At 39.6% G+C, this 14497-nt stretch overlaps 1 protein-coding gene across 19 annotated transcripts in view; it reads left to right on the top strand.

Annotated features, from left to right (window-relative positions):
* The window catches only part of DTNB (dystrobrevin beta), a 214985-nt gene that overhangs the window by 17592 nt on the left and 182896 nt on the right, over positions 1–14497 (top strand). For 16 of the 19 annotated variants that reach the window (XM_040597611.1, XM_040597622.1, XM_040597620.1 and 13 more), the window contains 4 exons: positions 264–331; positions 4269–4349; positions 6334–6547; positions 11645–11730. In XM_040597611.1, the coding sequence (XP_040453545.1) occupies positions 265–331; positions 4269–4349; positions 6334–6547; positions 11645–11730 (448 nt within the window). In that variant the 5' untranslated portion in view covers position 264. Of the gene's footprint in view, positions 1–263; positions 332–4268; positions 4350–6333; positions 6548–11644; positions 11731–14497 lie in introns of those variants that run through there. The other 3 variants (XM_040597623.1, XM_040597625.1, XM_040597624.1) reach the window with 3 other exon arrangements.

Raw genomic sequence — 14497 nt, 5'->3', positions numbered from 1 at the left:
AAACTTCATATTAGCAACTAAAATGTTGAGAATGAATGTTTCCCGTACTGTACAGCACTTACACTTCAGACTTGTTAACAGATTTTTATCTGTCCGTTATGGAACATGATCGTTATGAAGAGATGTCTGTCTTTCTGCTGGTCTCTTTGTTTACCAAATATAATCAAACTGTTCCAGTTGAGGGATAAAATAATGTTGTTCACAGTAAGTTGCTCTTGTAACAAAATTCTAGCACAAACAGTGTTTGCCGTTTTTGTCTTCAGAATGATTGAGGAGAGTGGGAAGAGGAGGAGGACAATGGCAGAGAAGAGACAGCTGTTCATGGAAATGAGTAAGTAAGAAATTGGAAGACATAATGTCATTTATTCTTTACTGAGAGCTTCACGTTGATAGTTTTACCAGATCATTTGCATCTCGTTTCCACAAGACTATTGCCTCATCTAGTGAAAAGCATCCTGGGTGCTTCTGGGTGCTGGTCAGGAGGAGAACACAAGAGATGAGTCGCAGCTGCCTGAAAGGTCATTCACTGCTAGGTTTTGTGAAGCTCCTTTTTTAAGGAACATTCACATTTCTCATATATGGCAATATCTAAAGTAAGTTTGTGGGAAAACTTAAAATAAATAATTACAACAGACAGATCCTTAACCTTAAAAAAATAAAAATATTGCACCACAATGCTAGTGTGACTCAGAAGAGAAACAGTTTGAGATGCTTGGGGGGTGGTTGTGTTGGTTTTGGGTTGGTTTTTTTTTTTTTTTACAGGACCATTCTCTGAAAGAGAGGCTGTAATTGTTACTAGAAATCAAATGCCTGTCCAGAGATAATATAATGTAAAGGAATGAGACTTAGCCTTTTAAAAAAAGATAGGTGCAGTTAGAAGTAAAAGACTGTATGTTTCCTTGGCATCATGTTATTTTACTTTCCTGTGGGAAGGCAGGACTGAATGAAGTTCCTATGTTAGTCAAGTGTGTCCTGTAATTACAGTTACAGGCTGGTGACGGTCTTTCTTAAAACAATACTATATTCGTGCTATTTTGTTGAAGGAATTCCAGATTAACATTCTTATGGCAGTTACAGGTGTCCCATAACTTCAGGAACAGTTTTATTCCTGGCTAATTTATATCTGCTTCCTTTCATGTGACACCAGTCTTAGTATTTCTCCCCATCTTTCCAACTTGTTGTGTTTGAGTTTATAGTCTTGTCCCTTTTTGGCTTGTTCAGCATCTAGCACAAACTAACTCCTGTAGCCTCCCTGATGTGTAGCTCATCTCCTGGTCTTCTCTGCCTCTATTCAGCTTTACTTGAGCAAAAGTCTCTGAATTGTGCATGATATCCTGGGTGAAATCTCATTAGAACCTTTTGAAATGACAAACGTACTTCTCCAGTAGCAATGCTTTGACTGGTGCATCAGAGTATATTACATTTGCCTTGTCACTTTAAAGTGTTACGGTCATCTTGTGATCATTTAGTTCAGACGTCTTGCTAGTTCTTAGCTTTGGCTAATTTGTTAAAAATATTCAGAACTTTTATTGTCTTTAGGCAAGGTGTCTCTTCTTGCAGCTGTGGTTCTTGCTGTTCATTATCAGTGAAAGTGCTGGTGTACAGACGTTCTAACTGCCTTGCTCTGTAAGGCTCTTCAGCATATCAGTATGAGAAAGCTTAAGGTCTTAAGCTTCACCTCCCCTGTGTTAGAATGTTTCCCTATAAAGTGGACACACAAATGGTTTCCTTTTTAGGTGAGCTTCATATGCAGGGTAGATGTGTGATGTGTAAAATCGATGCTTTCAGTGACCATTTGTTGTTGATCAACATGCAGATTTGCTGAAGTGTTTAGATAACTGCTCGGGTGAGATGAGAGTAGACCTTGGCATTCACCCACGCTGGGTGTGCTACCCAGTGATGTGGGGGTGTTGGGTTAGTAGTGCTTACGGAGCTGTCGGACAGGCAAGAATTCAGCGTAAGCTGTTCTTGATTTCTCTGAACTGCAGTATACGTACAAAATTTATCTTATGGAAGGGTATAAAGAAGATGGAGCCAGACTTTTCTCAGCTCAGTGGCAGGATACAAGGTAGCAGGCCCAAACTGAAACGCAACAAATTCCATCTCATTGTGAGAAAAAACAGTTTTACTGTGAGGGTGGTTGGTGGTTGAGCACTGGGAGAGGTTGCCGGCTGAAGTTGTGGAGTCTCCATCCTTGAAGATACTCAAAATCAACTGAATACAGTCAGGCAAGTTGCTGTGGCAGGTCCTGTTGGAGCAGGGAGGGGACTAGGTGATCTCCAGCAGTGCCTTCCAGCCGCATCCATTCCATCGTTGAGGGATAGAGATTGTCTCGAAAACACGTCCCACTTTATCTTCAGATAGTTTAAAAGAATGGCCTTGTTTAAAGCTTTTGTATTAATGTGACGCAGGAAGATGAGAACAGAAGATGGATGACTCTTCCTTTTTGTTTCTGTTTCTACGTGTAGCTGTTAGATGACCTTTTATGTATATGTAAATATTTTCTGTATAAATTGGTATACATATATTTTACACAGCCAGAGCATTTTGTGAAGACTCACGGTTTATGGAAGTGTGCTCTCTGGTGTGAAAGATAGAAGTATGCACCCTAATTGAGAGTTTTGAAAGAATACTGCGTAGAAAATATGAAGTGAGCTATTTTGTTGTAGCCTTGGATCTGAATACTCCAGCCTATGTTTACCTAGGCAAGTACTTTCCTGAAATATCGGAGACTAGTTTTCTAAAGATGACGCTGTGAAATAATCCACTGAAATTTATAGCGCCATACTATAAAGCAGAAGAACGCTCCTCAGGTGTTGGCTAGTCTAGTGTCACTCTGAAGTAAGCCGTCGTGGGGAGCCTTGAATTGGGAAGTGGGTCACCCCCCTCACTGATCTTCTGAGCACCTTTTTACCTTCAAGCCTACATCAGTGATGGAGAGAGATAATCCTTGTATGTCACTTTCAAGACACAGTACATGCATCTGCTTGTTCTTAAGAGATCTTTTGGCATTGTATTTGCGAAATTGTGATGAAATATCTAAAAGCCAAGAAGACTTTCTTAAATTTGCAGCTGTGAGTCAGTGGATGCCTACACAAAGGTAATTCAAATGAGGTATTTGCAAGTTGGTTTCTGAATTCAGAACATAGGAGGGAATAAGTTACCATCTTTGAGCAAGACCCCCTGATACAGCAACCTGATACTTTCTTTAGGAGGATGTGGGCTTGGGTTTTTGTTTTTAAGTATCTTTGAGAAGTCTGGATTCTGTAAGTCACAGTTGTGCCCGTTTCTCAGTTCTTTACTCATCTAGGCTCTGGCTTTTGAGAGAAGTATGAAAGGCTGCGGCAGAGCCTGCTTTTGTGCGTTCCTGTGAGAAAACAAGAGTTGCAGGAGCCACGTGCATCTGTGCTGTTGCTCATGTGCAACTGGATTGTTTCAGGCTACACCTTAGAACTATATTGATTTTAGGACATAGCTGCTAATGCTGTTGAACTGTGAGCCATTTAAATGGCATTGTGGTTTAAGATTAATGGGATTTTCAAGACTTGACTTGTTGGCTGCTTCCAAATTAAAATGATCAATACTGGACTTCAGTATCATTTATCATCCCCACATCATTTATGCTCTCGTTTGGTCAGTATAGGAGGTACGCAGGTCTGTTTGGCAGAGGGTTAATACAACTTTCTGAAATTGCTCAGGTTTGTAATGTTCAGAGTAATTGCTGGAGCTAGTAGATGTACAGACTAGTGATAGATAATGGCATTCAAATCTTTCCTGATGTGGGATTGTTTGATGGTATAACACACATCTTGAAGTGGGAGGTTGTTGGTGAAGATTTTTTTTTATTTTATTTTTTATGTTTTTGTGCTTCTGCTTCTTACTGATTTGGATCTATTTGGGAGACCAAAAGCATGCTCCTGAAGGGGCTGTGGTGCAGAAGGTGGTAGCAGTACTAACCCCACCTTTTCTTTGTCTCTTATCTTTTGTGTACGTGTCTTCCAACATCAGCACAGTCCTCTTCCTTACCCACTCACCACTTAATTCTTGCTTCCTTGTAAGGTACTCGTACAAGTCTCAAATTTAGGTCAGTTTATAATACACTGCTGAAAATCACTTTACCATGACATACGTAATGAAAATCTTTGTCACGTTTGTATGACAAAGATGATGTATGTGAAGAAACACTCAAACCATTTTTAAGTAAATCTCTCAGGGGTAAGCTGAATGTTATAGAGGAAAGAAAAACACAAATTTTTCTTTATTCATAGGAGCACAGAATTTTGATGTCATCAGACTTTCAACGTATCGAACAGCCTGTAAGCTGCGGTTTGTACAAAAAAGATGTAATCGTAAGTTATAATTACTCTTTATCTTCAAGAACTTCTCATGCATGATTGTTTCAAATATTCTACCCATGTCAATTTTAAGTATAGTGAGAGTAAGCAAGCATTTTATCAGAAAATGGTAGTTGTTACTTAAACTAAACAGAGATTACATATATAATCAAAAAGAGGCAGTGATCTTTGTCCAATACTGTAGAATATCTTCAGTTTTGTTCTTTGTTTCAAAAATTTAAAATATATGGGCCAGCTGGACATATTTCAGTTGCCCTCAGTGTCAGATGCAGGCATCTCAAGCTAATTGAGCTCCTGTTCCATCAGGGCATACTGCAAACCACCTGACAGCCAGGCAGAGGTATGACTTTGGTGATGCATAATACAGTCACTAGTGTGAAAGTGTCTGGATCTGACTGTGGTGGCATATGTGAAATGTAGCAACCATAAAGAATCCTTCCGGTTCATACCATGCTAGTCAGTGTAAGTTTTCTCATTCTCTTTCATGGTCCTTTAACCCTTGGAGAGCTCACCAAAGAAAGACTAATCCAAGGGAGAATAAGTGATGCTACTTTGCGTTCTGCTACCGTTGCGTTGGGCGCAGCAGAAAGCGAAACACTGATGTATGCTGGAATAGGTCCCTCCTTCCAGTGAAGTGGAATTACTGTGTGTCTCATGTGGAAGAGGACAGGAGAACAGCTGAGGAGTCCTGCAGAGGACTTGCGTGCCTGCATGCTGCAAATTGTAGCTCCTCTGTAGCACTGTAGCTGACCACAGGATGCATGTGTGTCTCATAGGGCTGTTGGGCCAGTCCGCACAGTGCCTTTCATTTGATGGATGGCTTACAACTTCTTCATTCCTATGGAAGAGTGTTGGTTCTTGTCTTTGAGTCATGCTTTTGAATTCAAAAGCTCTGTTAATCAGCAGAGAGAGGTATAAAAAAGTGCTGATTATAGTACAGTGCACACTTTGGGCCCAGTTCACTGATGCCATGCATATGCCTTGAGCAACCTTTGCCATACGTGTATGTGTAGATGAGGCTGTGCATTTATGATCTTTGTCTGGACCACAGGGTGATCCAGGGGCATGTGCTTGGCGTGACTAGGTAGCTTGGCTTTCGTTATTGTGTGGTTTTTATGTAAGAAATATGAAGATGAGTTTTATGTAAGAAACATTGAAGGTCACACTCTTACTTCAGACCCTTTTTTATAGGTTATGGAAGATAACAAAAGATGTGAAGTTAGCAAATAAGTCTGTCCTTTGTAACTGTTGGATCATGTTCAGTTTGGACTGATGGATTACTGTTGATCCTTAGGTGCCTTCTCCCGCTATCATGCATACCTTTCAAGCTCTGAAATATTTAAAAACATTAAATAATGTGGTTCTGCAGATCACTTACTGTGGTTTTGGGAAACTTTTTCTCTATGTTGTTAAGACTTCTTAGATATGCCCTAAGATACAGCAGGGTAATTTAAGGAAACTCTTTGGAATTCTAGACCTGTGTTTACAAAGTATTATGCTCTGGATTTGGCAACTGGATCAACTGGATCCCGTCATAGTTTAACTGGAACATCAAGTTCCTCCTTCAGTACTGAACTACTAGTCAGCATGAGGATGTTCAAAATTATTATAACCAGTTTGTAGTGGATTTAGAATATGGCTGATGTCTTTCTCAAATAAAAATACCTAACTCTGCTAAAACGCACTGCATGATGATGGAAGATTACTTTTCTCCTTTATGAAGTTTTTCTGCCTGAGCACCCAGATGTTGAAGGGTGGAATAAAAGGCACACAAGATGTCTGGGCTCTACTCTGTTACTTTAAACCAGCTGACACAAACTATAAGTATGAATTTCAAGAGTCTGACTCTCACTGTGACTACAAATAAGTAACTGTTCATTCAAAAATAAAAGCTAACCTAGCGTTCAGAAATGGTACCATAAAAGTAAGCTTGCATGCATTACAGAATAGAAGTTAATTTTTTTTCCTTTATTTTTAGTTCATCTTGTTGATATCTGGAATATGATTGAAGCCTTCCGAGATAATGGCCTTAACACTTTGGATCATAACACAGAGATCAACGTGTCTCGACTAGAAACAATCATTTCATCCATCTACTACCAGCTAAACAAACGCCTTCCTTCTACTCACCAAATCAGTGTAGAGCAATCCATCAGCCTCCTCCTCAACTTCATGATAGCAGCATATGACAGGCTAGTAACTCCTCTAGTTGTATTCTTAAACTAATTTTCTCTTTTAGTTAGATGACTGCAGCCAACAACTGCATGAGTCTCTGGCAAACTGTCCGCATGCTATTTCTCAAGTTCAAGAAATTGTGTGTTGCACATACACACACATGTATTTAATATCATAGTTGTGCCTGCAGAGATTGACATTGTCACAGCAGCAATACTTTGCTTTAAAAATTGCTTTCTTAAGAAAGATGAGTTAGTGCCTTCTGGAACTTGCAGACTGCTGTGAGCTGAACTGAAGATAAACTGTGTTCTGCAGACTGTGATAGAACATTGTTAACCTCATTGTGGTATAGCACTGTGTTAACAAGTGAAAGTGTGTTATTGAATCTTGATCAACAAGACCATTTTATAATGCTACCTTGTTTTAACAGTCAGCTTGCATCCCATTCTAACATGCTGTGACCCCATAAAGGCTAATTCTCATTTCTTTGCCGGAAAAAAAACTTGATTTCTCCTTCAGGGTACTGTCTAGGCATATCCTGGTGTCCTGTTTTATAAGTTTCTTTTGCAGCCTCTTTCTTCAGGGTTTGGTCTGCTAATCTTCTTGAGTAGTTGTGTCTGTGGATTCTCTGAGTAGCAACTGCAGATCTTTCACTGATGTTTACTATTCCTTGCTTTTTGTATTATTTTTCTCACAGTCAGCTATTATTTCAGTCTTGTCTTTCTTCGGCTTTTGCCCTTTGTCCTAGCAGTAGAGAACTGCTTGTGGCCAGGATGCTGTCACAGAGGCTGAGGAGTTCTACCAAAGACAATCTGCAGCACTGAATATGCCAAATAGTTGTTCTGTTTGTAATGTCCAGGCTTTGATCCTTTCCCAATGTGACTACTTCATATTGTCACCAAACTGAAGCCAGGTTTTCCCCCTCCAAAAAGTCTGTCTCGCTAAGGGCAGGTGAAAACAACACAAAGCTCAGAGCAGGCAGACTGCTATGAAAACAGAATAAAATGTGTATTTTTCTGATTTGGTATTAGTTGAGACATGTTGTCAGGGTTAGCTGATGGGTTTAGTTATTTTGAGACAGAAAATACAGAATTTAAAACCAGAAATGGTCACATTTTGGGGAGCTGGCTCAAAAGATTGAGGCTTTATTTAGAGGTATGTTTTTCTGCCCCCACTGCCCCCAACCCTACAAGTCCTGCCTCATCTGGAATCCAAGCAGCACCCTTGATCCCAGCACAGTACAACAGTTTCTCCTTAGGCTCCTCTGCCTGGCACATGGGATTGAGACAGAAGCTGGGATGCTGGTCTGCATCGTGCAGTGGGAGAACCAAGCATAAGAGGAGAGGCAGGGCTGAGGCTCCCTCTCCAGGAGTTCGTCAACATGGCAGACGTTTATTTTCTAGGAAGAAAACCCGTACACATCTGTGCTGGAATTGCAACACTGGGGTAGCTGTGTGGTTACTTGAATGCACATAGTGCAGTAGGTTCTTACAACATGGTGCTGGTGGTAAACATCACAAAGTCATTAGCATTCCACCAAACAGGTACAGGAATCAAATATTTGACTAGCATCTTCTCCATGGAAATACTTAAGTTAAAGCTTAAGTAACTATGGAGGACGCTTACAATGAATGCTTCAGTGGGATTCAACACTGATCATGGTGCAGAAGCGATGGGTTGTACTGCATCAGTGGTGAGTAGTGAGGAGCAATGGCTGTGGTATGACATTCTTTGCTCCTTTTTCCCTCAGAGCTTAGTATGGGTGTTTGACAGTTTAATCCTGGTCAGTTTTTCCAGTAGCCTCTCATGACTTTCCAAAGTCCCTGACCCATTACTGGCATCCCAGAGGAACAGCTCATTGCCTGCCCCATTCTGCTGTTTCAGAGCAGTCAGGTTTTTACTTCATTGTTTCTAGAAATCTCATTTAATTTGACAGTGGGTTTAGTTGCTCCAACTTTTTTTTTTTTAATTGTAAGTATCAAACCACACTGTATCTGGTAATAAAGCAGCCTGCAGTAAGGGAGAGGGAGAGGATGAGCACAAACAAGTTGAGCAGCCTGGGCTGGTGGCAGGTGTCCCTGCCCATGGCAGGGGGTTGAAACCAGATGATCTTTAAGGTCCCTCCCAACCCAAACCATTCTATCGGGAAGTGAGTTGGCAAGCAAAGTGTGAAGTGATTAGGAGGAACCTCATAATCGGCAGAGCTGGTAAGGGCTTACTTCAAGCATATACATATACGTAAGGAAATGCAGCATCACGCAGAAAGCTCTCGTGCCTCTTCTGGGAAATCAGGATGACTGGGTGCCTCTCTGAGGTGGCTGTGTGCTCTTGCTTGCAGCATGGGGAACAAACGAGAGGAGTGAGAGGTCTGATTCCTCTACAGAGGACGAGGTGGGAGAGCTGACACAACTGGAGTGCTGCAGCGGGTTCTTCGGGAGGGACAGATGAGGAGGGGGAGTTGCCCTTTACATGAGAGAGCAGCTGAAGTGGATGGAGCTCTGCCTGGGGATGGATGATGAGCCAGCTGGGAGTCTGAGTCAGGATCAGTGGGCAGACTGACATGGACATTGTTGCTGTGGACATCTGCTACACACTGCCTGGTGAGGAAGGCACAGAGGATGAGGCTTTCTTCAGGCAAATGGAAGGAGCATCGTGTACGCAGCCCCAGTCTTTTTAAACAAGCATCCCAGTTCTAGTTCCGCTCCTGAGAATTCCTGATGGTTACAGGAGTTTCAAAATCACATTGAAAGTTTTGCCCTTTTTCCTTTTGTCATGCAATTCATCAGATTGAATAGCATTGGTACAAAAATAGATTTTGGCAAGTTGCTTAATAACTACACCTCTGCCAGATTGCAGGGGGAGGAGGTTTGGGGTTTCTTTTGTTTTGTTTTTCTGTTTGATTAATAAACAGAACATCAACAGAAGCAGACCTAATATCTGAAGGCACCATAGGATACCTGTGCAAGGAGGAGACATTGATGGCTTTAGTCACGTGTTTTTTCTGGAAATTAATTCAAACCTGAACTCTTCTTTTGAGAGGAAAAAAAGAATGCCTATTAAAAAGAAAAGAGGGAGAAGAGCTGAGACTATAACTTAAGGAGATATGAATTAGCTGGTAAGATCTGCTCAGGAAAAAGTGGAGGTCAAGGCCTGAAGAGGATGAACTTTTCAGACAGCCAATTTCAGATATAGTAAAGTTTTTTGGTTTTTTTTTTTTACACATGGGGTGCCAACTTACTTCTTTGAGAAAGCTGTTTAAGAGAAAAGTCAGCAACAAAATAGGATAGCTGAGATCTTTACCTTGTTGTGATATTTTATAGCCTTTATATTGCTTTAAATAAATATCTAATGTGTTTAGTTTTCTCCCTTTAGTTTCTTCGAACAGTGGTTAAAAGGGTACTGGATATCATCAAAGTGGTGGCGTTTGAATGACCATTCCTCTTCACAGATCTTCCTGCTGCTGTAGCTCTAGGAGAGATGGCCTCTCTTCTGTAGAGGGAATATTTGAAAGATACTCTCAGTCTGTATTTGAGAAATAGCATATTATATTTCAGGTTCTTCTCAGCGTAAGAAAGGTTGAGAGCCTTTACCTCGCTGTGGAGTGTGAAATGTTACCAGAAGATAATATTTGCATATTAACTGAGTGTGAAAGAGGGGGGGGGGGGGAAGTTACTTGGTTACTTCCTGATGTCTCCATCTGGTTGCTTGTTTGTCATTGACATTAGACCTTGTCACTACTTCAATACCATCGGCCAATATTTACTTCAAATAATTCTACTCTTGACGCTTCCCAAGTGCTAGTCATCTGAGTGCAAAGGTTAAATATGTATCTTGCTTCCACTGAGAAGTATTCTACAGTTTTTCTAGAACTCTTCCAACACACATCATGTATTTTCCCCATCATTGTTTTCCATGATAGCACAAATTATCTGTCCAATGCATTTAATTATGGTTACGCAAACTTATTTTAATTCTTGTTCTGCTTTTACATGTGACTAACTTTCTTGGTGGCTTATCAGTCTCTACCACTGTTGCTGTTTATAGTTAAGGATAATGACTCAGTATGTTTCTGTTTGGCGATAAGTTGCTCAGAATTCCAACAGCTTTTACTCACTTTTACACACATTTCTTTTGCCTTACACACCAGTAAACCCATGTTCAACTGACTTCACGGTAACAGTGGGTTTACACTGAGATCACCACATTGTGGCTTGCTTAATATCATGTATTGGAGGCTCTCTGACTCCTGTCTTTGTTACCGTGAAAAACAGAAATTCAGGAGCCAGGGAGGTGGGCTGCATGCCTTCTGGGCCAGCACTAAGCTGGGAGAAACTGTTACTGGTGTTAATTGTGTTGTGCTTTAACCCAGCAAGCCGCCTTCTCTGTTTCTGGTGACTTAATTCCTTCATAATTTCATCCTTATCTTTCTTTCTGGTAACAGGAATAATACCCATAGCTGTTTCTACATATTATATCATGCTGAATGGGCTTTTTTATACTTTCCGTAGAGACAAATATATTTTCTCTTGCCGATACTAGAAAATTATTCCCAAAATCTACCATCTGGTCTGATAGCACAGCAGCTTTACTAACTTAAATTAGAATAAAACATCGTTCACATTATTCGTGTTTTGTGTTGTATATTCAGGTACAGCTTCTCCATTAGCTGTCAATTACTTACACATTTCATTCTAAAAATAGTATTTGAACATCAGTTTAAATCAAGGAGTAAAAATCTAAAGCAACTAAGAAAGGAAAAAGGGAGATGTTTTACAGTGAACAAATGTATTTGAACGGAAAAAATTAAAACATTACTTTTTTAATAGGACAGCTATAGGATGAACAAGACAAAAGATAGTCTCTTTATCTGCGTTTTTCGTAATTCTGCAAGAAAACTTGATTTGTGATTTGACACTTGTTAAATCTTCCAGTATATTGAAAATGCTAATGTTATCACTGTTTAATGTTATATTCCATAGTTTTGGCAGATCGTAGTAGTTAATGGAGGTCATTTATGCATATCCTTCCTATTATAGGCCTCAGTATGTTTGTTACTTACCATTCTATGTAGTAATTACTTGCCATGTGATTTTTTTATTTTTTTTTCCCCACAGTGAGGGCCATGGGAAGTTGACGGTATTTTCAGTGAAAGCCATGTTAGCAACAATGTGTGGCGGTAAAATACTGGACAAACTAAGATGTAAGTATTCTTCAAGCAGACCATTTCATGAAATATTTTGTTTCCATTACTGGCCATATTTGTTTGATTGTATTAAGTTCTGAAAGCTAACTTTTTCACTTACTCAGCGATCTTCATACTCAAATGGAGCTTGCTATCTTAATGTTTTTGTTACACATGCCATCTGCTGGCCATAAAATATATGGAGCTTGTTCCTGAGTATACTTGAAAAGCATAATTGTTTATTTTGAAATGCTGGGGCACTACTTTAAAAATCAAACCTGAAGTTTTACATTTATAATAGTAATGTCAAATTTGTTGCCATTTCCCCTGTTTTGAGGCTGTTGGGGGGGCTTCTGTATATCTTCATCATCTGCGATGCTCTGTGCATCTTTTCATTCTGCAATTCCAGCTTCTCAGTTCTTATTTTTTAACTTTAAAAATATTATTATTATTCTCTTTTCATCAATCTTACTTCCTTATTTTCTTGTTTCCACAAGCCTTCTGCTGTATCAGTAGAGAATCAGTGATACCCATAAAAATTGTTTTGGTCCTTTAGTAATAATTCTTGTTCTTCTTTCTTAGTGGCAAGGTGTACTGTTGTTTTGGGTGTTTTTTTCTTTTCATTTCCACCCTGAAGAGTTGGAAAATTAATCTTGCTGTCAGTGCCAGATTTCACTGTTTGGATCTTGTCATTTTCACCTCACCCTAAATTCCCTTTATGAAAATTATGTTGTAATAATCCATTCCTTGTAATCTCTGTGGTTGTCATTCACTCTAAATAATTATTTAGACTTTTCTATATCATTAAGCTTCTTTATTATATTTGCTTTAAAGTTAGGATCATAAACTACATGACAAGGTTCGAAAAAAAGATAGTGAAAAATCACTGCCTACGCATACCGGGCTGCCCCTGTTTCAGTACCAGGAAATGCCATTTTTTTAAACTGGGAATAACTATAAAACTCTCCGATTGAAAACAAAGCTGCAGGTGACTAAAAATTAGTGTTAAATAAAGGGGGCAGGCATATATGACAGAGGATATTTAAGGCTACTTAAGTGATTTTAACAAATTAATTACCTTTATAGATTATTCTAGATCAAATGCTGTGGGGGGGGGGGAAAGATAAAGACTGCATGTCCTCAGTAAAAGATTACATTTTGGATTTAACGAGGATAAAATTTGTGGAGGTTACAGTAGATGGGCAGTTCAGCACAGGCCTGGGACAGAAAAGGAGCATTATTTCTAGAACTAGCAAGACAATACTGAAACACATCAAGAAAATGGTGATGTGATCCTTTTAGTGGAAAAGGCAATTAACCACTGGAATTAAGTGTTATGGGAATCAGTAAACTTCTCATGTTTTCAGACAAAGGCCTGGGTATCATTCTGGTAGTTATATTAAGCCTCAAAGTTATTGATTTAAAAGGTAGCTAGTAAGATGCTTTCACCTTAAGGACACCTCATTTAATAGTTCTGTTGAACAAGTGTGCTTAGCCTTAAAACTTAAAATTTGTGCATTTAATGTACTGTTCTCTCTGCCTTTTCATAACATCTGCTTTTTATCATAGCGTTTGAAGCTTCCATTTTTTTTTCCTTATTCTGTTAGCACCTGTTTCCTTTGCCACGGTAACTTTTTTCTTTATAACAATCCTTAACTGGTGTTCATACACACTGGAAGAAAGGCTTTTGACTGCTTTTACTGAACGGTGCTGCTTCTTATAGCTTTGTTATATTCTGGTTTTAATACCTTTTATTTCTTGTATCTTAATAGCTGACCTTTAGTTTGCATTGTACTTCAATGTTTCCTCCAGTATCTGCTGTCTCTTTTTTTCTTGGTGCACTTCTCTTTAGATGTGAAGCACCATTTTCAAAGAGCATGTGACTTTGTATTTGATGTGTTTTGGACAGTAGCACTTCTGTCTTTTTTCTTTTTTTTTTTTTTTTTAAATTCAGTGTTAAAATTCAGTTCCTCTCCTTGCTTTTTCAGTATGTCGCTCACACTGACTTCACACCATTTGATGTTTCTGGGCCAGTTCTCATGACAGAGCGCTAACTGCTGACCCACCTGTTTAAAACCTGGTTTTGGTGAGGGTGTGTTTTGTTGTCCTGTCAGGTATAATGTCTTGTGAGTCAACTGAGAAAGAAGAATTTCTTTATCCACAGCTGTAACAGTAATGCTGACTTGCCACTGTTTTGTATGGTCGTGGCACTTTCTTCACATACACCATGTGCTGTGGATACTCCTCTGTCCTCTCATGTGCTCGTTGTTGTCTCCGCTTAGTTAGAGAGAAAGTTAAAGATTGCAACCACCTCACTGTTACTCTCTTAAAATGCTCAGCATGCCACGTTCGAGGTTAGGACAGAGGCAGAGTCTTGGTACATGATTAACAAAATTGTTCAGGAAAGGGGGATTTTGGCTAATTTGGAATTGAGATTTTAGGAGTATAGTAAATCTGTGTGGGAGGGAGTTTTCTGTAAACCAGAATAGAAGTGGGCTGTTGACTTTTCAGACAAGCTCATAGGACAGCTTTCTGTGGAATGTGGGAGAAAATCTGAGATTCAGAATAGTAGAATCTTGTAAACCTTCTGAGGGGAGAGAATGGAGGAAGTGTGTCGTAATGTTAGTGGGGTAAGTTTGAGTATCACCACAAATCAAGTAATACAATAGCTGAACTACTAACTGTTGGTTACCTGTCTTTCTGAAAACTTTGGAAGGGACAAGGGAATGGGAGGAAGAAAGTGTCCTGTGAAATACAGGAGGGGAGATGTGGGGAGCTGCAGGCC

The sequence above is a fragment of the Falco naumanni genome, chromosome 6 (assembly GCF_017639655.2).
Source record: "Falco naumanni isolate bFalNau1 chromosome 6, bFalNau1.pat, whole genome shotgun sequence".
Taxonomy (NCBI): Eukaryota; Metazoa; Chordata; class Aves; order Falconiformes; family Falconidae; genus Falco; species Falco naumanni.
This window is presented reverse-complemented; position numbering and strand designations above follow the sequence as displayed.